We start from the raw sequence: 25,962 nt of genomic DNA, 5'->3' as shown, positions 1-25,962 counted from the left end.
CATGCACTTTGTAAGCCAACACACTAACCACTGAACTATATACCTGTTATGGTCATCAATAGATAAATATCCATATAAGTTATATTTATATAGCATAGCTTGCGGCGCCCACGAACCGAATAAACAAAGTTTATTTAACAGAAACAAACATTTAGTTTGGCACCGTGGATCAGTGGTTGCTACGTCCGACTTGCATGCCAAGGGTCGTGGGTTCGATCCCTGCTTCGACCAAAGTTTTTTTTTTTGTTTTTTTTTTTACCTATATTCCAGATATGTTCGGAAGATTTCGAAAAAATGTTCAATATTACATTGTAGTATATTAAATTTTGAACTGTAAAATGTGTCTTATTAAAGACCTAAATTCAGAAAAGACGAGTGTTTGAAATAAACGAAATGGACTGTGATGTTGTTTCAAAAATAACTTGTTTTTATTGAAAAAATAAAAATTTTGTAACAAATGAATTTTTTTGGTGATAAAAGTTTAAATTTTTCGAAGCAATTCAAAAAACTCTAACAAAAGAAAAACGTTTTCGGTACACGTTTTCCAAACGTTTTTTTTCTTTGCGTGTATGTTAGACAAAAACGACACATAAAATGCCTATATAAGCCAATTCAAACTTTTGCATGGTTGTTAAAGGGCATATAATTACATCGCGTACCAAACTTGATGCACAATTAACACACTATTAATGAACCTATGGTACATAATTGTTAGTGAAATTTTCAACCGTCTTGGGTGAAATTTTCTTCTCCAGGGAGCAAGCCAAACTTTTGAAATACCGTCCGAACAAGTCGATAGCTTGTTTCGGTCGAAAGTTAGCATGATTGCAATAGACGGACAGACATTGCTAGATCGACTCAGAATATCACCACGAATATATATACTTTATGAGGTCTGAGACCAATATTTTCGGTGGAGAGTATAAAAATGTCTCAAGAGCAAAATATTATCTTTGGACGTGAAAAAAATGTAACAAATTTGTCGAGGCCATGTTATTTTCTGGGAAATTATGTATCTGATGTCCGCAAAATGTATATGTTTGTCGAAAAGACAATATTTGATAAAATTTTAATACAATAGGATAAAGTGTGAATTGGGAAAGTCAATAGAAATTTCAAACTTCGTGACGCTAACTGTAAAAGGTATGCAGAAATACTGACATGGACCGTTATTGAAACTATCAAAGGGTTGGGCCATATTCTTTCATAGTAGGTCAATGTTTTATACTCTGAATAAAATAAGTAGATTTCCCCGATATACACTTTATCAGTTATCACATTTTGGCATACATATACTCATAATTCTCTTATACCTCTTATTTCTTTACAGGACTTTTGATGTCTATCTAAAAATGAAATGAATGCAATGGCTAATAACTCTTGTCGAAGAAGTGTATTCTTGAAATTGACAACTTACAAAAATCCAGAGAAAGAATGTTCCATAGAAACAGTAGTTTCTACCACAACACTGAGCCCTTAGGCATAGAGATACTAAAACTACATGAATTGAGGATATCTACTTGAATTCAACATTACTAGCAAATTGATAAGAAATAGAACAAAAAGCAAAAAACTTCATCCATTGAATTTTGAATACAATGGCCTGAACAAAATGTAACAAGGAGAGATGAGTGAGTGATAGGTAAAATTTACAAAATACTTCAATATCTTGCTGACGATTTGGCTTCCATGGAAATTTAATTAAATATAGCACAATAACCACATCATGTCAGAGCAGTGAGCAGTTTTGGAAAATATATGAGATCATTAGCAGATGTGGATCCTGAATGAAAGCATGCTGTAGGATGTGAAATTTTGCCTCAAAAATTTGCAATTAAAAATATTGCTGTGGTATTGCACACAACCCAGCAAACAATAATAAAAAGCCATCGTGGTAATTAAGAGGGAAGCAAGCAGCATTGGGATAACTCCATCGCCGCTGACCATCTAAGGTAAAATCCATTTAATTGTCCATGTACTGGTCTATGGCAAGTGCAATCTTTAGTGACCAACAAGCCAATTTGTGAAACCCACAACGAAATGGATTTTTTTCTACGCCAATATATGGCTCGTAGTTTGTTGACTCATTTAAATGCGGCAGCAACATCGAAGCTAATGGATCACCATCGACGACCAACCCGCCAACTTATCATTAATCCATCCAATAGTACATTGACCAGCGGGGATAGTGGTGATGGAAATTTGTATTTTATAGAACCACAACAACAATTGCTGCTGGACACATTTCAAGGAGATGATGTCCAGGATATAGCTCAAAATCATAGTGGTGACGATTACCCGGACTATCTAAAAACGAATGAGAGTGAGGCGTCTCTAGTCACCGTGTATAATACAACGACCTCTTATGGCTTCCATTTGCTTGAATCGTTGGCCAGAGTGACCACTACAACAATATCCTCCTCCTCAGCCTCCTCCTCATCATCATCATCATCGATAGCTCAGCAAACCAATAATGAAACATTCCATCTGTTACATGGTCAACGTAATGTCAGTACATCCTCTTATGCCACCCATTGTGATGGTGAATGCCCTCCAGATTTTATGCTAAATGACACCTGGTTTGATGGATGTAATGACGAGGGTGAAGGTGACATTTTATCGTCCATCTATTTTGTAACCGCTGTATATCTGCTCTACATTCCCATATTCATATTTGCCCTTTTGGGCAATGGCACAGTCTGCTACATCGTTCAATCAACGCCACGCATGCGCACTGTGACGAATTATTTCATAGCCAATTTGGCCATGGGTGATATTTTGATGTCGCTGTTTTGCGTCCCCTCATCATTTATATCAACTTTCATATTGGGCTATTGGCCCTTTGGCATTGCGTTATGTCATTTCGTCAACTATTCGCAAGCGGTATCGGTCCTGGTCAGTGCATACACTCTAGTGGCCATATCAATAGACCGATACATTGCCATCATGTGGCCACTGAGACCGAGAATAACTAAAAGGTAAGTGGTAGAAATCAACGAAACCCCATTCGTAGTTATAGACTTATATTTTCCCTGGACGTTCCAGAAGGGGCAAGGCTACTTATATACCAATGGCGGTATGAAATTGAGCCCCTAAACACAAACCAGACAGGGCTATAAATTAGCGGCGACACTTCCCAGCAAAAAAAAAAAAAACATATGCACTAACTTATAATACCCTGTTCCACAGTGTGGCGCAGGGTATAAAAATTTGAAGTTCTTCCAAAGGCACAACTTTAAAAGGAAGTTCTTTTAATTCGGTTTTTTATAACTTGCTTTTCCATATTTTTAATGGGTAATTTTAACTTCTTTTGTTTCAAATACAAGGTAAAAATTAATATAATGGAACAAATTGCTCAAATCTTGTCCATACAAATTAAATCCATTGTAGAAAAATTGCGAATTTTCGAAAATATTTAATGTCAAACGTTTCGGACAAGCGTTAGAAAAAGTTTTTTATTTGACAAAATATCTCAAAATTTTTTAATTCACATCAAAAACACCGAATTCAAATCACACCCTTAAAAGTGATTCAAATCCAATGCAACCGTTGTTGAAATTGTGGACATCCGTCCTATGACAAGCCCACACTGAAAAAAATATTGTCGTGAGGTCAAAGATTTCATGTCTTTAAAATACGAATGCAAATTTCGCTTAGCATAGAAGACGCATTTCCCTAATATAAAGTTTTTTTCTTTGGCCAAAAGTCGATAAACTTTTCAATGAAGTCGTATTATCCTTATAATTAAGTGATTTCATTAAAAGCATGAAAGACAGAATGTTTGGGCTAAGGTCAACTTGACTTTAATAATTCACAAAAATTCTTTTAATTTAATGAAATTGTCTTTAAATTTGCATCTTGAATACAAAGCAAAAAATCGTTCAAATATAGGACATATTTTTCAACACTTTATTTTAAAGACGTTTTTTACTTGAAACATAGCATAATTTCTACTGGAAGTCGAGTCTTAATTTGGAAAATAAAGTTGTGGTTAACTCGTTTTTAAAGAACTTTGATAGCATATAAAAAAAAAGCTGAAAAAAAACGAAAAATTAAAATTTGCTTCCTAGAAACAAGTACACAAAATCCAAATTTAAAAGAGAATTGTGTCTTAAAAGTATTCCTACTTGTATTCTCCACTTCTTTGGCTCGGAATCAATACCACAATTTTTAAAGTAACGACAAAATCTTTGGAAGCGGGCATGCTTTTTTTTCAGTGCATGTTAAATTCATCGCTTCTGCTCCAATTTTGCACCACTTCCGGATCCAAAAAGAACATTTTCACTACTTTTTTGGCGACGCTTTTTTGCTGGGTTCATAATGAATATAAGCCCTATGTAATAGGCCACATCAAAATGAAATTATAACCCAAACCTTATTTTTGGGGCTAATTTTTACTTTCGATTCAAATGATCCGATTTAATGAAGTTCTAAGAAAAAAATTAAACCACGGCCGAAATACATTCACTTATTACACTTTGGAATCACGTTAGCCCAATTTGGACTATGTCCATACACGGACGAAAAATACTGTTTTTCGTATGTTTGGGTGTAAAAATTATATGTTTGGAACTCAATTTTTTAAGACAATATTTTTACGTGCAAGCATATAATGTTCATAAACTAGCATAACATGTTCGGGACATATATGTTAATATGTTAGAACATATTATGTTTGGGACATAAAATGTTTGTAAATATAATATGCTTAGATGCAAACATATATCAATTTGGAAACAGCCTATAAACATATGTGTGTTTAGAAAGAGAGACCTAGAGAGTAGGCTGCAAGTAAAATAATGGAAATAACCAATTGGAGCCTTAAAAATATATCCACCCAATGAAAATTTAATTACAATTTTTTACTACCAGTGTATGCCCTAAAGTGAAACATAATATGTTTGAACAATACAAACAATATTTTGTTTGGACCAATCCTGAAAATATATATGATTGAAGCAAAATGTGTTTGGGGTATATGTTACAGAAGCGATTTTTTTTTTGAGGGTGTAGGAGCAATGAAAATTATGCACAAACCCCAAATGAAACAGGCCACAAAATTAGGGGCGGCACTTCATAACACTAGCCAACAGTCGTTTTATGAATTGGTTCAAGCATAATTTTTCTCATTGATTTTGACCTACTAAACACGAAAATGAGTTTTAAAAATTTTCTGTCGATTGGTTTTCGAGATACAAATGTTTGAACTTTTTTTTTTAATTTTTGAAGGTACACTTACAATTTTGAGCATATCTTCCGTCTTCTTTGACCTATTTGATCCTACTACTACTCAAATTAAAAAAAATTGAGCCGCCTACAACTCATTCTCAGAAAATTTTCAAATCAGGTAAGTAGTTTGGATGTTGGCGGTTTAAAAATAAAAAAACGGCATTTTTTAAGTAAAAATGTGGCAGAAAAAAACCATATAAAAATTCATATAAAATATAAAACACATGCCAAACACATGAGTTGGTCTTTTCGGTCTTTTGCCAAAAAAATTATACCGCTACAGATTTTGTTAAGTAAGGGCTTATTTTCTTTGTAAAAATTTCAGCTATACGCGAAGAAACCAAAATTGCTGTTAGCATCGTGTTTTATATTTTATATGAATTTTTATATAGTTTTTTTCTGCCACATTTTTACCTAAAAAACGCCTTGTTTTAGTTTTTAAGCCGCCAACATCCAAACTACTTACCCGATTTGAAAATTTTCTGAGAATGAGTTGTAGACGGCTCAATTTTCTTTAATTTGAGTAGTAGTAGGATCAAATAGATCAAAGAAGACGAAAGATATGCTCAAAATTGTAAGTGTACCTCCAAAAATTAAAAAAAAAAGTTCAAAACTTTGTATCTCGAAAACCAATCGACAGAAAATTTTTTAAAAATCATTTTCGTGTTTAGTAGGTCAAAATCAATGGGGAAAAGTATGCTAGAAACAAATAACAGAGAAAATTTTGTTATTTGTGACCTAGTGTAATTAATTCATAATTAATATGAACCCTATTCAACTGGCCTTCATCGCAATGTAACTGAAATATGAAATAGGAAGAAAACCTACTTTAGGATTATTTTCACTTTCGATTTAAAAGACAGTGTGAAAATCACCCCTAACTGATGGCGAAAATGTGAAGTCCTAAGAACAAATTAAAACCAGGCCAAAGCCAGCCACTTACTTCGTAGAAGCAAGTCTAAAACTTCAGCCGAAAGCCTGCTACTATGGAATCTGTCGATGGCAGGAAGACCCGTATGAAGGCCGCCCACTTTCATCATTGCAAAATCGTGCTATTGTTGCCACCATTGTCAAATCAGAGAGAGCTAGAATAGGACCCACTTGAAAACGAAGCACAATCCCTAAATCCCCCATAATTATATATAGCCCCCATGCGAACCAATCCCCATATTTGCTTTACGGAGTTTCTAGGAGGAGCAATATAATTCGCTTAAAGGTTGGTACGTAATGTCAGTACATGCCCTCCAAAATATATAGGTATATAAAATATGTATTTTTTTAATCATTAGTGAATATTTGGTGCAATTATCGCATAATGTCTTTAAATATAACTATAGATTTAAACACATAAAGTGTCTTACAACAATTGGCACACCAAACAGTTTATTACCACAACCTTTTTCCAAGCAATTTGTTTTCTGTGTGTGTAATTGATATCTCTTTGAACTTTAATTTGTTATAAGTTCAAACTTTTGCTACTTCCGCAATCGATTGACGCTATTCTTTCTCAAAAATGTTCACCCATGGAACGAAGATAAATTGTGGACACTCAAGTGAAGCGTAAAATTATTTGAAATGTTTGTCCTTTAAGCGATCCAAATATTTACGCACACAGAAATAACAGAAATATTTTTCGTTGATGTATTAATCAACACTTCTGCACTCTATTTCCGTTCACCCTCCTCTCCACGACATCACACAGTGGTCGAAATACGCAATCTCACCGGACGAAAATCATAATCACATTGATATTAAACTTAACATTTTGTTATAGTTTATCAATAAAACAAATATATACGGCCATAAATACGGCTGTGCCGAATTTTTATGTGTGCTATGCAAAACCATGAATCGATATACACATATAGCCACCGTAGTGCAATGGTTGCCATGCCCGCCTTGCATACACAAGGTCGTAGGTTCGATTCTTGCTTCGAACGAACACCAACAAGTTTTTCAGCGGTGGATTATCCCACCTCAGTAATGCTGGTGACATTTCTGAGTGCTTCAAAGCTTCTCTAAGTGATTTCACTGCAATGTGGAACGCCGTTCGGACTCGGCTATAAAAAGGAGGTTCCTTGTCATTGAGCTTAACATGGAGTCGTGCAGCACTCAGTGATAAGAGCGAAGTTCACCAATATGGTATCACAATGGACTGAATAGTCTAAGTGAGCCTGATACATCGGGCTGCCACCTAACCTAACCTACATCATATTCGGTACATTTGTTTAGGGACGAATAATATCTTTACATTTCAAATTTCAGATAAATCGTAAAAAATTGCGGTTTCCATATGCTCAAGGTCCCAAATCGGGGGGTTGTTTTATATGGGGGCTACATCAAAACCTGGACGATATAACACATAATTTCGAACTTGAGCTGTCCGCAGAGAAAATACGATTTTTCTGCACGATAGATTCATTATTGAAGGCTGTAGAGAGAGAGAGAGAGAGAGAGTGCAATAGACAGACGGACAAAGGGACTTGGTAATGTCGCACTGAAATCGGTACACCCTCAAAAAAAAAAAAAAAAAACAAAAATGGCTTCTGTAATATATGCCCCAAACACATTTTGCTTCAATCATATATATTTTCAGGATTAATCCAAACAAAATATTGTATTGTTCAAACATATTATGTTTCACCTTAGGGCATACACTGGTAGAAAATTTTTTTAATGAAATATTCTATATTGGTTACTTTCATTCTTTTACTTGCAGCATACTCTGTAGGTCTCTCTTTCTAAACACATATATGTTTATAGGCTATTTGTAAATTAATATATGTTTGCATCCAAGAATTTTATATTTACTAGCATTTTATGTTCCAAACATAATATGTTGTAAGATATTAACATATATGTCCCAAACATGTTATGCTAGTTATTGAACATTATATGCTTGCACTCAAAAATATTGTGTTAAAAATTTTGATTTCCAAACATATAACTTTTACACCCAAACATATGAAAAACAGTCTTTTTCGTCCGTGTAGCTATTGGAACTATACTTTTATTTATTCCTCAAAAATTGAGTCCATTATTAAACAATTGAGTAAAGAAGATAATCGGGCGGCCAACCATATAATACCATAAACCACCCCTACAGAATTAATAAACCCATGAATTTGGGTAGTCTTATTAAAATAAGGTTTGAAGATATAACCTTCCCCACCGATCCCCAGACTTGGCTTGCGGAGCCTCAAAGAGAAGCAAATTTCATCAGATCCGGCTAAAATTTGGTGCATGTTGTTGGTATATGGTCTCCGACAACCATGCAAAAATTGGTCCACTTCGGACCATAATTATATATAGCCCCCATATAAACCGATCCCCAGATTTGGCTTGCGGAGCCTCTAATAGAAGCAAATTTCATCCGATCCAGCTGAAATTTTGTACATGGTGTAGTATATGGTCTCTAACAACTATGCAAAAATTGGTCCACATTGGTCAATAATTATATACAGTCCCCATATAAACCGATCCCCCGATTTGGTTTGCGGAGCCTCAAAGAGAAGCAAATTTCATCCGATCCGGCTGAAATTTTGTACATGGTGTAAGTATATGGTCTCTAACAACTATGCAAAAATTGGTCCACATCGGTCAATAATTATATACAGCCCCCATATAAACCGATCCCCCGATTTGACCTCCGGAGCCCCTTGGAAGATCAAAATTCATCCGATTCGGTTGAAATTTGGTACGTGATGTTAGTATATGGTATCCAACAACCATGCAGGAATTGGTTAATATCAGTCCATAATTATATATAGCCCTCATATAAACCGATCCTCAGATTTGACCTCCGGTGCCTTTTGGAGAAGCAAAATTCATCCGATCTGGTTGAAATTTGGTACGTGGTGGTAGTATATGATATTTAACAGACTTGCCAAAAGTTGTCCATATCAGTCCATAATCATATATAGGCCCCATATAAACCGATCCCGAGATTTGGTTTTGGAGCCTCTTGGAGGAGCAAATTTCATCCGAGTCAGTTGAAATTTGGTACATTGTGCTAGTATATGGCCGTTAACAACCATGTCCATATCGGTCTATAGTTATATATAGCCCTCAGATAAATCGATCCCCAATCACACAAAAATTGGTCCATATCAAGTTCATAATTGTATATAGCCCCCATATAAGCGACCCCCATATTTCAATTCTGGCTCTCTACCACGTATGTACCAACTCACAATTTAGAAAACGATGTTAAGAAGTTTTAAGATACCACAACCCAAGTAATTCGATTGTGGAAGACAGTCTTTCGTAGAAGTTTCTACGCAATCCATGGTGGAGGGTACATAAGATGCGGCCTGGTCGAACTTACGGCCGTATATACTTGTTTTAAATTAGTGAGAAAATACCAGAAGAATAACAACCCCTTAAATCGTCTTCAATTGTCAGGTAATATTCAGTGACGCTAACCTTTTGTGAAAAAATTGGTTTATGATTTTTTATATTTGTAGATATTGAAAATGTAAAAGGGGTTGTTACACGCAAAAAAATAATTCTTTCCTCGCAAACGAAATTTTAGACAAACAAAGTTCGTTTCTCATTTGCTTTTCGCTGTAAGGAAGTGTATTTGGAAGAAAAGTGTATACTTTTTGTGATAAACGTTTATTCTTTTTCAGGATGTAAAAACAATTTCATAAAGACAAACTCAAAAAAAAAACATTGTTTTCTTGCTAATTGCATTTTCCCTCACATCTTTCTCACATCCACGAGGTTTTTTAGTTCTTAGCACCTTTTCCTGTAATACCAACAATGTAGCAGAAATTATACGATTTTATAAAATTTTAAAATTTTTGGACCACTGTTCTCCATCACTATTAAATTCATATATCTTGGCTTCTCGAGGAGCAACTCCATACCATTGGTAAATGAAACAAGTGAAGCGTTAAGTGATCCGTAAATACTTGAGAATATTTATTTGAAATTGAGGATGTCCGTCACCCGAAAAACAAACCTCTTGTTTATCTTCTCTATGATTTTGTAGGCCAACTCCAGAGTATTTCCACTTCCGCACCCCTGCATTTGCTGCTTCCCAATAAATTGGCTCGCGATAAAGCATAGTGCTTTGTGTCCTTTCGAGCCCCTTGACATGACTTGGACGTGAGCAAGTTGTTGAATGTTGGCTGATATGTGGCGTTTCTGCGTGAGTTCGTGTCCTTCTCAGGATATTATGTAGGCAGCACAAATACTATCAAATATCAAATGACAAAGTAAATCCTCTTTTGCTATTTTACACCCACAATGTCCTTCACCTTCATTGTGACTCGACTGAATGCTGGACATTAGTGCTGGTGTTCCTAACACCAAAGCACACAAACCCACACACACACAACGATCCTTGCATACAATCCTCTCAAGTAGTCCATCTTCTGTGGTTGCTTGTGTGTCTGGGTGTGACTTTGGTGGTGCTCATTGCGTTCATATCAATTTACTATGCAAACAAATTAGTCCAACATTAACCTTAAACAGATGGTGGTGATGATATCCTTGAACCGAAAATTCGTCAAAGCTCTACGCTGTGTGAAAAGTATTTGACAACAATTCTCTCTCTCTTATTGCCATTCCGTTTATGATTCGTTGCTAATTACCTAGCTTGTTTTTTAGTTTGCTGATGAATTACACGTTTTTCTCATTAGAACACAACAATTAGGAATTAAAGGAGAGCATTTCCTTTGGCATGCAAAATGATTTTCATTTTCATAGAATGTATCCGGCGGAAGTTTTGAACCATTATAGAAATCAGCAATCTTATTCTCTTTGGAGAATTTCTGCTCAATGGAAGCTATCATGAGAATATAAATGATATCTCAACCAAGTATGAAAAATCTAAGGTCGTCTGATCTAAACATATGGTACCATATACCAAATTAACAAAATTTAAGCTATTGACACAAATGAGATATGTAATTAATTATTAGTTATTCGTTATTCTTTATGTTGTTATGGATTTAAAAATCCTGGCCCATCCTCCACATTTCCTGTGAATATCAAGCGTGGTTAGTTAATGGTAGAGTATCCGTCTCCTCAAAATACCGGAAAATTAAGTATCCTATTTCAGATACATGAAAACACTATTTCTCTTGCCAAGCGAATCATAGAATATAAATATGTAAAAAATCTTGAAAAATTTAGCATCCCGTGTAAAAATTGTAGATCTCTCATTTTGATACAATTAAATATGAGTAGATCCGAAAAATGGTAAGATCTAATCATATCTAATTACTATGGAATTAGATCTGATTAGAACTCAATATTGGCCTAGATCTAATGTCTCAGATATGATTATATATATCCTCGTATATAGTTGGATCTGATGTTAGATCTTGTAATATGTGGAATTACATATTATATCTAATTCTTTCTTATCATATCTATGTAAATCTGCTTAAATCTAAAGTGGCCAATTTTGAGATCTGATCATATCTAATTAGATCCCCCAATTTTTACACGGGATAACAAAATTTTTAAAATGTCGGGCACTGGGAAGAAAACACTATTTCTCTTGCCAAACGAATCATAGAATATAAATATGTAAAAAATCTTTAAACATTTAGCATCCCGAGTAAAAAATGTAGATCTCTCATTTTGATACAATTAGATATGAGTAGATCCGAAATTACTATGGAATTAGTATCAGATCATATAAAAAAAAAAAATTAGATCTTGTAATATGTGGAATTATATATTTTTATATCTAATTCTTTCTTATCATATCTAGGTAAATCTGCTTAAATCTAAAGTGGCCAATTTTGGGATCTGATCATATCTAATTAGATCCCCTAATTTTTACATGGGATAACAACATTTTTAAAATGTCGGGCACTGGGAAGATGCTTTTCCCGAACATATACCGGAAAAATGAGATACACTCTATATTGCGTGATATGCAAATTTAAGTCTTTTAATTTAATCTGGTAAAAATAAGCTTCCTCTCCCGTGCAAATAAGTAACTATTTAGGCATCACCCTCTGCCTTCCATCCAAATCGGAAAACATTCTGTTTTGAAAAACCTCCCGGACCCATAAGCGTAGGAAGGCCTCTGGGGAGGAAGCTTAGACCCCCCAGAAAAATTTTAGCCCCCCCCAGAATTTCAAAACCTATTTACGATTTTACATTTTTATAAAAATTAAACAAGTATATACTCGTACAACGCACAAAGTTTCACTAAAGACTTTCATGCACAATCGAATTACTTGGGTTGTGGTAGAAGTCTGATATTTATGAAATAAAGCTGTGGTTGAACTTATGATTTAGTTGAATAAAAAATAGTAATTGATATTAAAACTATTATTTCATAAATTAATATCTTAATAATGCTGCAAAAAAGCGTCGCCGAAAAAGAAGTGAAAATGTTCTTTTTGGGTGTGGAAGTGGTACAAAATTGGCGGAGAAGCGATGAATGTAATATGAACTTGTCATAGAACGAATGTCCACCGTTTCAACAACCGTTGCAATGAATTTGCATCACTTCTTAAGGTGTGATCTGAATTCAGTGTTTTGAATGTGAATTAAAAATTTTGTGATATTTTCCCAAATAAATAATTTTTATACTTTTTTATGATTTTTAATGCATTCTAACGCTTGTTTGAAACGTTTTTTAAAATATTATCGATTTTTCTACAGTGGATTTAGCATTTTTGTGATAAAATTTGAATAAATTGTACCATTTTATTTATTCTTACTCTTTTTTTAAACTATTTGAAAAAAGAAAACAAAAAATTACGCATTAAAATATAAAAAAAAAAAACAAGTAAGGAAAGTCTAAAGTCGGGCGGGACCGACTATATTATACCCTGCACCACTTTGTAGACCTAAATTTTCGATACCATATCACATCCGTCAAATGTGTTGGGTGCTACATATAAAGGTCTGTCCCAAATATATACATTTAAATATCACTCGATTTGGACATAATTTGATAGACTTTTATAAAATCTATAGACTCAAAATTTAAGTTGGCTAATGCACTAGGGTGAAGAAAGAAAGGAAGAAAGAATTTTTGTAAAAAAATATGGGAAACATTTAAATCTGAAGCAATTTTAAGGAAACTTTGCAAAAGTTTATTTATGATTTATAGCTCGATATATATGTGTTAGAAGTTTAGGAAAATTAGAGTCATGTTTATAACTTTTCGACTAAGCAGTGGCGATTTAACAAGGAAAATATTGGTATTTTGACCATTTTTGTCGAAATCAGAAAAACATATATATGGGAGCTATATCTAAATCTGAACCGATTTCAACCAAATTTGGCACGCATAGCTTCAATGCTAATTCTACTTCCTGTGCAAAACTTCAACTAATTCGGAGCAAAAAGTTGGCCTCTGTGGTCATTTGAGTGTAAATCGGGCGAAAGCTATATATGGGAGCTATATCTAAATCTGAACCGATTTCAACCAAATTTGACACGCATAGCTATAATGCTAATTCTACTCCCTGTGCAAAATTTCATCTAAATCGGAGCAAAAAATTGGCCTCTGTGGGCAAATGAGTGTATATCGGGCGAAAGCTATATATGGGAGCTATATCTAAATCTGAACCGATTTGGCTGATATTTTGCAACTTTTTCGAGACTCTTAAAATATTCGAATGTACGGAATTTGAGGAAGATCGGTTGATATACACGCCAATTATGACCAGATCGGTGAAAAATATATATGGCAGCTATATCTAAATCTGAACCGATTTTTCCAAGATCAATAGGGATCGTCTCTGAGCCGAAACAGGACCCTCAGAATTTAATTCTAAGACGATCGGTATACTAAACGATGGGTCTCAGACTTTTCCTTCTTGGCGTTACATACAAATGCACAAACTTATTATACCCTGTACAACAGTAGTGGTGAAGGGTATAATGAAGTAAAAAAACTTCCTGTGTAGTTAAAATAGTTAACTTATTTGTGAGGACATTTTTGGAAGTGCTTTTAAAGTTGTGCCTTTAGAACAACTCCCAATTTTTTGCTGGGAAAAGTGTGGATCTACCCTACGGGAAATGGATCAACCACAGAACTGGTACAGGACTAGTCCCTGGTGTGTATGGACCAGTCCCAGTTCTGATCAAAACGTATAAAAGGGAACGTCCACTTTAACATGGGTTTTTCATTGACGGAGTAAACTTACATTTTAGGACGCGTCTTGGACTCATCCCAAAGGACACGTCCTGGGACAATTTAGCAGGATCAACCCATATACAGGTCCTCAGGAACCAGTCTCGGACAAACTCTTAGAAATCTCTTTCAATTTGGGCTCCTAATCGAACCCGAAATGAAAAACAATTTTTTTTTGAAATATGTCGAACAAAAGGTTATTCTGATAATTTTATTTCACTAAATGTCAAAATTGCAACTAACTGGAGCACAGCTACCAGTTCTGTGATAGGTCCGTCAGTGGCAATTTGCACCAATTTCCCGTAGGGTACTTTTATTTGCTTTATTATAAATTGATTGTCGAGTTATTTTGATGTCTACTTTTTATTAAATTTTATGAAATAAAACATTAGTTGAACCTATAAGTTCAGTCTATAAAGTTTTAGCTAGGTGAGCTATAGCCCCCCCTAGGAAAATTGTCTAGCTACGCTAATGCCCGGACCATATGTCGAATAATCATGAACGCAATATTAATTTCATAACCTCCCATATTCTCCACCATAGCATGGGGGCATATTAATTTTGTCATTCCGTTTGTAACACATCGAAATATTGCTCTAAGACCCCATAAAGTATATATATTCTAGGTCGTGGTGAAATTCTGAGTCGATCTGAGCATGTCCGTCCGTCCGTCTATTGAAATCACGCTTACTTCCGAACGAAACAAGCTATCGACTTAAAACTTGGCATAAGTAGTTGTTATTGATGTAGGTCGGACGGTATTGCAAATGGACCACTTTCGGTCCACTTTTACGTAGAGCCCCCATATAAACGGACCCCCAAATTTGGCTTGCGATTGCTCTAAGAGAAGCAAATTTTATCCGATCCGGATGAAATTTGGTATATAGTGTAAGTATATGGTCTCTAATAACCATGCAAAAATTGGTCCACATCGGTCCATAATTATATACAGCCCCCATATAAACCGATCCCCAGATTTGGCTTGCGGAGCCTCTAAGAGAAGAAAATTTCATCCGATCCGGCTGAAATTTGGTACATGGTGTTAGTATATGGTCTATAACAACTATGCAAAAATTGGTCCACATCGGTCTATAAGTATATATAGCCTCCATATAAACCGATCCCCCGATTTGGCTTGCGGAGCCTCTAAGAGAAGCAAATTTCATCCGATGCAGCTGAAATTTGATACGTAGTGTTAGTATATTGTCTCTAATGACCATGCAAAAATTGGTCCACATCGGTCCATAATTATATATAGCCCCCATATAAACCGATCACCAGATTTGACTTCCGGAGCCTCTGGGAAGAATAAAATTCATCTGATTCAGTTGAAATTTGATACGTGGTGTTAATATATAGCATCAAACACCCATGCAAAAATTGGTCGAAATCGGTCAATAATTATATATAGGCCCCACATAAACCGATCCCCATATTTGACCTCCGGAGCCCCTTGGAAGAGCAAAATTCATCCGATTCGGTTGAAATTTGGTACGTGATATTAGTATATGGTATCCAACAACCATGCATGAATTGGTTCATATCAGTCCATAATTATATATAGCCCCCATATAAACCGATCCCCAGATTTGACCCCCGGTGCCTTTTGGAGAAGCGAAATTCATCCCATCTAATTGGAATTTGGTACGTGGTTTTACTATATGATATTTAATAACCACTCCAAAAGTGGTCCATATTAGTCCATAATCATATATAGCCCCCATATAAACCGATCCCGAGATTTGGTTTTGGAACCTCTTGGAGGAGCAAATTTCATCCTAGTCAGTTGAAATTTGGTACATTGTGCTAGTATATGGCCGTTAACAACCATGCCTAACTAGGTACATATCGGTCTATAGTTATATATATCCCTCAGATAAATCGATACCCCATCACCCAAAAATTGGTCCATATGGAGTTCATAATTGTGTATAGCCCCTACATAAGCGACCACCATATTTCAAATCTGGCTCTCTACGTACCATGCAAAAGTTGATATCGATTCGTAATTATTTGTAGACTTACCTACACATACCTTTTTGGTCTAATATATACCACGTATGGACTAACTCACAATTTAGAAAACGATTTAAGATACCACAACCCAAGTAATTCGATTATGGATGACAGTCTTTCGTAGAAGTTTCTTCGCAATCCATGGTGGAGGGTACATAAGATTCGGCCTGGCCGAACTTACGGCCATATATACTTGTTTTAATTGGTACCGTTAATTTTTTAAATAATTGAAGAAATTTCAATTAAAAGTTAATTGGATCAAAAATTAATTGGATCATCCTGAACTGAGATTAAACCTTTTTAAACCCTCCATCATAGGATGGGGGTATATTAACTTTGTCATTCCGTTTGTAACACATCGAAATACTGCTCTAAGACCCCATAAAGTATATATATTCTGGGTCGTGGTGAAATTCTGAGTCGATCTAAGCATGTCCGTCCGTCCGTCTGTTGAAATCACGCTAACTTCCGAACGAAACAAGCTATCGACTTGAAACTTGGCACAAGTAGTTGATATCGATGTAGGTCGGATGATATTGAAAATGGGCCATATCGGTCCACTTTTACGTATAGCCCCCATATAAAGGGACCCTCAGATTTGGCTTGTGGAGCCTCTAACAGAAGCATATTTCATCCGATCCGGCTGAAATTTGGTACATGGTGTTGGTATATGGTCTTTAACAACCGTGCAAAATTTGGTCCACATCGGTCCATAATTATATATAGCCCGCATATAAACCGATCCCCAGATTTGGCTTGCGGAGCCTAAAAGGGAAGCAAATTTCATCCGATCCGGCTGAAATTTGGTACATGCTGTTGGTATATGGTCTCTAACAACCATGCAAAAATTGGTCCATATCTGTCCTTAATTATATATAGCCCTGATATAAACCCATGCCCAGATTTTGCTTGTGGAGCCTCTAAGAGAAACATATTTCATCCGATCCGGCTGAAATTTGGTACATGGTGTTGGTATATGGTCTCTAACAATCATGCAAAAATTGGTCCACATCGGTCCATAATTAGATATAGCCCCCATATAAACCGATCCCCAGATTTGGCTTGAGGAGCCTCAAAGAGAAGCAAGTTTCATCCGATCCGGCTGAAATTTGGTACATGATGTTGGTATATGGTCTCTAACAATCATGCAAAAATTGGTCCACATCGGTTCATAATTATATATAGACCCCATACAAACCGATCTCCAGATTTGGCTTGCGAAGCCTCAAAGAGGAGCAAATTGCATCCGATCCGGCTGAAATTTGGTACATGGTATTGGTATATGGTCTCTAACAACCGTGTTAGGAGTTTTAAGATACCTTGCCATCGGCAAGCGTTACCGCAACTTAAGTAGTTCGATTGTGGAAATTTGGTACATGCTGTTGGTATATGGTCTCTAACAACCATGCAAAAATTGGTCCATATCTGTCCTTAATTATATATAGCCCTGATATAAACCCATGCCCAGATTTTGCTTGTGGAGCCTCTAAGAGAAACATATTTCATCCGATCCGGCTGAAATTTGGTACATAGTGTTGGTATATGGTCTCTAACAATCATGCAAAAATTGGTCCACATCGGTCCATAATTAGATATAGCCCCCATATAAACCGATCCCCAGATTTGGCTCGAGGAGCCTCAAAGAGAAGCAAGTTTCATCCGATCCGGCTGAAATTTGGTACATGATGTTGGTATATGGTCTCTAACAATCATGCAAAAATTGGTCCACATCGGTTCATAATTATATATAGACCCCATACAAACCGATCTCCAGATTTGGCTTGCGAAGCCTCAAAGAGGAGCAAATTGCATCAGATCCGGCTGAAATTTGGTACATGGTATTGGTATATATAGCGCACATATAAACCGATCCCCAGATTTTGATTGCGGACCCTCAAAGCGAAGCAAATTTCATCCGATCCGCCTGAAATTTGGTGCATGATATTGGTATATGGTCTCTAACAACCATGCAAAAATTGGTCCACATCGGTTCATAATTATATATAGCCCCATATAAACCGATCCCCAGATTTGGCTTGCGAAGTCTCCAAGAGAAGCAAATTTCATCCAATCCGGTTTTAATTTGGAACATGGTGTTAGTATATGATCTTTAACAACCGTGCCGGAATTGGTCCATATCGGTCCATAATTATATATAGTCCCCATATAAAACCTTCTCCAGATTTGACCTCCGGAGCCTCTTGGAGGAGCAAAATTCATCCGATCCGGTTCAAATTAGGCACGTGGTGTTAGTATACGGTCGCTAACAATCATACCCAAATTGGTCCAATCATACAAAAATTGGTCCATATCGGTTCATAATCATGGTTGCCACTGGAATCAAAAATAATCTACCAACATTTTATTTCTATAGAAATAAAATTTTATTTCTATAGAAAATTTTGTCAAAATTTTATTTCTATATAAAATTTTGTCAAAATTTTATTTCTAGAGAAAATTTTGTTAAAATTTTATTCGGTTCATAATAAAATTTTCATCATTGTCAAAATTTTATTTCTATAGAAAATTTTGTCAACATTTTATTTCTATAGAAAAGTTTGTTCAAATTTTATTCGGTTTAATAATCATGGTTGCCACTCGAGCCAAAAATAATCTACCAAGATTTTATTTCTACAGAAAATTTTGTCAAAAGTTTATTTCTATTGAACATTTTGTTAAAATTTTATTTCTGTAGAAATTTTTGTCAACATTTTCTTTCTATAGAAAATTTTGTCAAAATTTTTATTTCTACAGAAAATTGTGTGAAAATCTTATTTCTATAGAAAATTTTGTTAAAATTTTATTTCTCTAGAACATTTTGTCAAAATTTTATGTCAACTTTGTCAAACTGAATTATATACGTATTGGATCGATCTTTTTTGATTTAATATATACCAAGTATGGACTTACATACAATTTAGAAGATGGTGTTAGGAGTTTTAAGATACCTTGCCATCGGCAAGCGTTACCGCAACTTAAGTAATTCGATTGTGGATGGCAGTGTTTAGATGAAGTTTCTACGCAATCCATAATGGAGGGTACATAAGCTTCGGCCTGGCCAAACTTACGGCCGTATATACTTGTTTAGTTTATTTTCTTCCTAAAACTCAAAGATCTTTGAACTAATTTATTGAAGTTTTTTATGTTCGACTGCGAAGAGGAGCATTTCTCATGGTACTTACTCGTACCGGTGGAAGCAAAGCTTCAAAGCTGCTATGTTAGAATCATTTAAATTTTTTTTATTAAAATATTATAATACTTTCATATAACTACCACTTCTTTTATGTTATCAACTAAATTTATTTTTCTTTATTACTAAAACGGAAGTCAAATCTCATGAAATCTTACGAAATTTTATTACACACTTATCACACATGCACATATTTTATTTAATTTATTACAATGTTCTGTAAATTGTTGTTGTTTTTTCTGTCTTTACAGATATGCAAAATTCATAATAGTTGGCATATGGATCATAGCCTTGGCAACGGCATTACCCATTCCCATAGTCTCGAAGCTGGTTCAACCAGGTGACTGGTATGAACAATGTGACAGGTAAGGTTGTACATTGAAGTATATGACAAATGCATGGCAAGGATAAATGGGAAATCATATTCAATTCAAAGATTTTTTGCATCGCCATCGTTGTTCACTTTGTTTGATTGCTCTCGAAACGTTACATGGAGGTATCCTTGATGATTTCATTTAAGGACGATATAGCAAGAAATTTTGGAATAGGACAAATTTTAATAAAATCATCTATTGAGTTCAATAATCGGTACATATTATGCGATCAGTCCACACACGGAAAAAATTATTACGTTGTATTAAAAATTATGAACCTAATTTTTAGCATGCGCAATTTACACAATATTAAGGTCAAATTTCTTTAAAGTAATTAAATTAAAGTTTATAATCATTGTTTAATTTTTTTTATCAAATTTGAACAAAAATTGTTTTAAGCTAAAGAAATCTAAATGCAATATTGAATCTTTAGATTTTAGATAAAAACGCTTCAAATATAGGCTAGGACTTATTTTAAGGTGTTTAATCTTTGGTTTAAAGTTTTTTTGGAATCAAGAAAACATTTGTTACTTTGAAGTATCAGTTATAATTTGGATTTTTAAACTGGCATTTGTTTGTACGTGAATACCTTTATAAATATACTGGGAAAAGATAATGAAAATTCGATTAATGTGATCTGTATCCTATGCCCGGTTTTCTTTTTTCTCTAATGATTTTGGTATTGATTCCGAGCCGAAGAAGCGGAGAATTGAAGCAATGACAAATTTAAGACACAATTCTCTTTTAAATGTATGTTTGTGTACTTGATTCTAGGAAAGGAAGTTTTATTTATTCGTTTTTACTGTTTTCTTCAGGCGCTATCAAAGTCATTTAAAAACGTGTTAACAAGAACATAAAATTCCAAATTCAGACTCGACTACGAGTAGAAATTATGCTATGTTTCACGCAAAAACAAGTATATACGGCCGTAAGTTCGGCCAGGCCGAAGCTTATGTACCCTCCATCATGGATTGCGTAGAAACTTCATCTAAACACTGCCATCCACAATCGAATTACTTAAGTTGCGGTAACGCTTGCCGATGGCAAGGTATCTTAAAACCTCCTAACACCATCTTCTAAATTGTATGTAAGTCCATACGTGGTATATATTAAATCAAAAAAGATCGATCCAATACGTATATAATTCAGTTTGACAAAGTAGACATAAAATTTTGACAAAATTTTCTACAGAAATAAAATTTTAACAAAATTTTCTATAGAAATAAGATTTTCACACAATTTTCTGTAGAAATAAAATTTTTGACAAAATTTTCAATAGAAAGAAAATTTTGACAAAAATTTCTACAGAAATAAAATTTTAACAAAATTTTCAATAGAAATAAACTTTTGACAAAATTTTCTATAGAAATAAAATCTTGGTAGAATTTTTTTGGCTCGAGTGGCAACCATGATTATGAACTGAATAAAATTTGAAATACAATTTTGACAAAATTTTCTATAGAAATAAAATTTCTATAGAAATAAAATGTTGGTAGATTATTTTTGGCTCTAGTGGCAACCATGATTATGAACCGATATGGACCAATTTTTGTGTGATTGGACCAATTTGGGTATGGTTGTTAGCGACCATATACTAACACCACGTGCCTAATTTGAACCGGATCGGATGAATTTTGCTCCTGCAAGAGGCTCCGGAAGTCAAATCTGGAGAATGTTTTATATGGGGGCTATATATAATTATGGACCGATATGGACCAATTCTGGCACGGTTTTTAAAGATCATATACTAACACCATGTTCCAAATTACAAGCCAAATCTGGAGATCGGTTTATATGGGGCTACATATAATTATGAACCGATGTGGACCAATTTTTGCATGGTTGTTAGAGACCATATACCAATATCATGTACCAAATTTCAGGCGGATCGGATGAAATTTGCTTCTCTTTGAGGGTCCGCAATAAAAATCTGGGGATCGGTTTATATGTGCGCTATACATAATTATGGACCGATGTGGATCAATTTTTGCACGGTTGTTAGAGACCATATACCAATACCATGTATCAAATTTCAGCCGGATCGGATGCAATTTGCTCCTCTTTGAGGCTTCGCAAGCCAAATCTAGAGATTATGGACCGATGTGGACCAATTTTTGCATGATTGTTAGAGACCATATACCAACATCATGTACCAAATTTCAGCCGGATCGGATGAAACTTGCTTCTCTTTGAGGCTCCTCAAGCAAAATCTGGGGATCGGTTTATATGGGGCTATATATAATTATGGACCGATGTGGACCAATTTTTGCATGATTGTTAGAGACCATATACCAACACCATGTACCAAATTTCAGCCGGATCGGATGAAATATGCTTCTCTTAGAGGCTCCACAAGCCAAATCTGGGCATGGGTTTATATGGGGGTTAATATAATTATGGACCGATATGGACGAATTTTTGCATGGTTGTTAGAGACCATATACCAACATCATGTACCAAATTTCAGCCGGATCGGATGAAACTTGCTTCTCTTTGAGGCTCCTCAAGCAAAATCTGGGGATCGGTTTATATGTGCGCTATATATAATTATGGACCGATGTGGATCAATTTTTGCACGGTTGTTAGAGACCATATACCAATACCATGTACCAAATTTCATCCGGATCGGATGCAATTTGCTCCTCTTTGAGGCTTCGCAAGCCAAATCTGGAGATTATGGACCGATGTGGACCAATTTTTGCATGATTGTTAGAGACCATATACCAACATCATGTACCAAATTTCAGCCGGATCGGATGAAACTTGCTTCTCTTTGAGGCTCCTCAAGCAAAATCTGGGGATCGGTTTATATGGGGGCTATATATAATTATGGACCGATGTGAACCAATTTTTGCATGGTTGTTAGAGACCATATACCAACACCATGTACCAAATTTCAGCCGGATCGGATGAAATTTGCTTTCCCTTTACCGATGTGTACCAATTTTTGCATGGTTGTTAGAGACCATATACCAACACCATGTACCGAATTTCAGCCGGATCGGATGAAATATGCTTCTGTTAGAGGCTCCACAAGCCAAATCTGAGGGTCCCTTTATATGGGGGCTATACGTAAAAGGGGACCGATATGGCCCATTTTCAATACCATCCGACCTACATCGATAACAACTACTTGTGCCAAGTTTCAAGTCGATAGCTTGTTTCGTTCGGAAGTTAGCGTGATTTCAACAGACGGACGGACGGACGGACGGGCATGCTTAGATCGACTCAGAATTTCACCACGACCCAGAATATATATACTTTATGGGGTCTTAGAGCAGTATTTCGATGTGTTACAAACGGAATGACAAAGTTAATATACCCCCATCCTATGATGGAGGGTATAAAAAAAATCTTTCAAATAAAGTGTTGAAAAATATCTCCTACTTTTAAATGCTCTTTTGCTATGTAGTCAAGATACAAAAAATCAACAAATTTAAAGACTGTTTCATTAATTTTGAAGAATTTTTTTAAGCCAAGTTGACCTAATTCAAACAAAAATGTCTTTCATGTTAGGATACCCAATTTTAAGTCGAATCACTTAACTATAAGGAAAAAACGATTTCATTGAAAACTTTATCGACTTTTGGACAAAGAAAAAAAATTTAGATCAGAGAAATGTGTCTGCTTTTTTAAGCAAAATTCGCATTCATATCATGAAATCTTTGTCCTCACGGCAATATTTTTGTCAGTATATGCATGGTGGTATAATAAGTTTGCCATTCCGTTTGTAACACATCAAAACATCGATTTCCGACAACATGAAGTATATATATACATATGTTAGATTCTTTATATACACTGAACAAAAAGCATACCCGGTTCCAAAGATTTTGTCTTTACTTTAAAAAATTTGGTATTGATTCCGAGCCAAAGAAGCGGAGAATACAAGTAAGGATACTTTTAAGACACAATTCTCTTTTAAAATCGGGTTTTGTGTACTTGCTTCTAGGAAGCAAATTTTAATTTTTCGCTTTTTCAGCTTTTTTTCTTCATATGCTATCAAAGTCCTTTAAAAACAAGTTAGCGACGACTTTATTTTCCAAATTAAGACTCGACTTCTAGTAGAAATTATGCTGTGTTTCAAGTAAAAAACGTCTTTAAAATAAAGTGTTGAAAAACATGTCCTATATTTGAACGATTTTTTGCTTTGTAGTCAAGATGCAAAAAGACAACAAATTTAAAGACAATTTCATTAAATTTAAAGTTTTTTTTTTAAAATTATTAAAGTCAAGTTGACCTTAGCCTAAACATTTTTTCTTTCATGTTATGATATCCATTTTTAAATCAAATCATTTAATTATAAGGACAATACGACTTCATTGAAAAGTTTATCGACCTTTGGTCAAGGAAAAAAACTTTATACTAGAGAAATGCGTCTTCTATGCTAAGCAAAATTTGCATTCGTATTTTAAAGACATGAAATCTTTGAACTCACGACAATATTTTTTTCAGTGTATGTTATTATATATTATAGAACGACCTAACAATGGCTGTCTATACGTTGTAATCAAGCTACAACCTTTAATAATGAAGCCAACATGCTGAAATTTTGAACATATTCTTGTTTGCTCAAGTTCTATCTCGCTCCACATTTCGATATACCCCCATGTAAACTGAACCCCCGGCTTGACATCTTGACCATGTTGCCGCCGCACATTGGTTCCAAATTGTTTTTTTTTTTCTAAATAATTCTGCAACTTTTGAACGGATGAAGTTATCAACATATCTGAGTTGTTTTCCTCTAAGTTTGCAAATATGTGGGTCCCTGGTGGGTCCACGATCTGACCTGTAGACGTAGAAAGTTGGTCACCTCGGGGGTACGAAATTTTGTTTTAGCTATCAACTCCGCTTTGAACCGATTTAGAAGATTTTTTCTTTGGATATAACTTATAAAGCTCTACAAAAAAGATCGCGTGTGTTGGCAATTATCTTTTACCGTTCGCCAGATATGGGCCCCAGAATTGATTTGTTTTGCTAAATTTTGGCAAAGTGGGGTCAATATTTTGATCTTGGAATATCCGTTTTTGAGTAGATTGTTATGTTAGGGCTGTTTTCTTTAAGCACTGGATGCAACATTTGTATGGGCTATCCAGAACATCATATCAGTGCAAGTCGCGCCGATGTTGCCAGATTGTATTTTAATAAAGTGACGTTTCTTCGATTCACAATAGGAATTTATTGTGACTAATTTATCAAAAAACAAGAATTTCAAAGTGGTACAATGTCATAAATAATCGCATCAGCAAATATTTGTTACTATTTGCAAAATTTCACTTATTTTCTGTCATTGCTTTTAAACAGCTAATGACAGCGTTGCATATTTTTGGAGATGTCCTGGTTAAACGAGTACTCTGTTTTCTTCTTGTCCTGCAGGGCTTAGGGTATCCAGTGCTAAAAAAACAACCCGGTTATTATCTTTATCCGTTCAATATTTACAGAATTATTAAAAAAACAAGTAAGGAACGTCTAAAGTCGGGCGGGGCCGACTATACGATACCCTGCACCACTTTGTAGATCTAAATTTTCGATACCATATCACATCCGTCAAATGTGTTGAGGGCTATATATAAAGGTTTGTCCCAAATACATAAATTTAAATATCACTCGATCTGGACAGAATTTGATAGACTTCTACAAAATCTATAGACTCAAAATTTAAGTTGGCTAATGCACTAGGGTGGAACACAATTTTAGTAAAAATATATGCGAAACATTTAAATCTGAAGCAATTTTAAGGAAACTTCGCAAAAGGGCCATATAAGTCCATATCGGGCGTAAGATATATATGGGAGCTATATCTAAATCTGAAATGATTTCAATCAAATTTTGCACACTTGGCTTTACGACTAAGTGTTATGTTTGTACAAAATTTCAAGCAAATCGGTATAAAACTCTGGCTGATGGGTCCATATTAGTGCATATCGGGCGAAAGATATATATGGGAGCTATATCTAAATCTGAACCGATTTCTTCCAAAATCAATAGGGTTCTATTGTGACCCAAATTAGGAACATGTGCCAAATTTGAAGGCG

General features: G+C 35.0%; 1 protein-coding gene across 1 annotated transcript in view; it reads left to right on the top strand.

The window, feature by feature from the left end:
• Positions 1 to 1,886: 1,886 nt before the first annotated feature.
• The window catches only part of LOC142231380 (RYamide receptor-like), a 49,209-nt gene continuing 25,133 nt past the window's right edge, over positions 1,887 to 25,962 (top strand). The window contains exons 1-2 of the mRNA XM_075301994.1: positions 1,887 to 2,978; positions 19,805 to 19,918. Coding sequence (XP_075158109.1) covers positions 2,041 to 2,978; positions 19,805 to 19,918 — 1,052 coding nt within the window. The 5' untranslated portion in view covers positions 1,887 to 2,040. The remainder of the gene's footprint in view (positions 2,979 to 19,804; positions 19,919 to 25,962) is intronic.

The sequence above is a fragment of the Haematobia irritans genome, chromosome 1, assembly GCF_050003625.1.
Source record: "Haematobia irritans isolate KBUSLIRL chromosome 1, ASM5000362v1, whole genome shotgun sequence".
Classification (NCBI taxonomy): Eukaryota; Metazoa; Arthropoda; class Insecta; order Diptera; family Muscidae; genus Haematobia; species Haematobia irritans.
The sequence above is the reverse complement of the archived record's forward strand: the minus strand, read 5'-3'. Positions and strand labels throughout refer to the sequence as shown.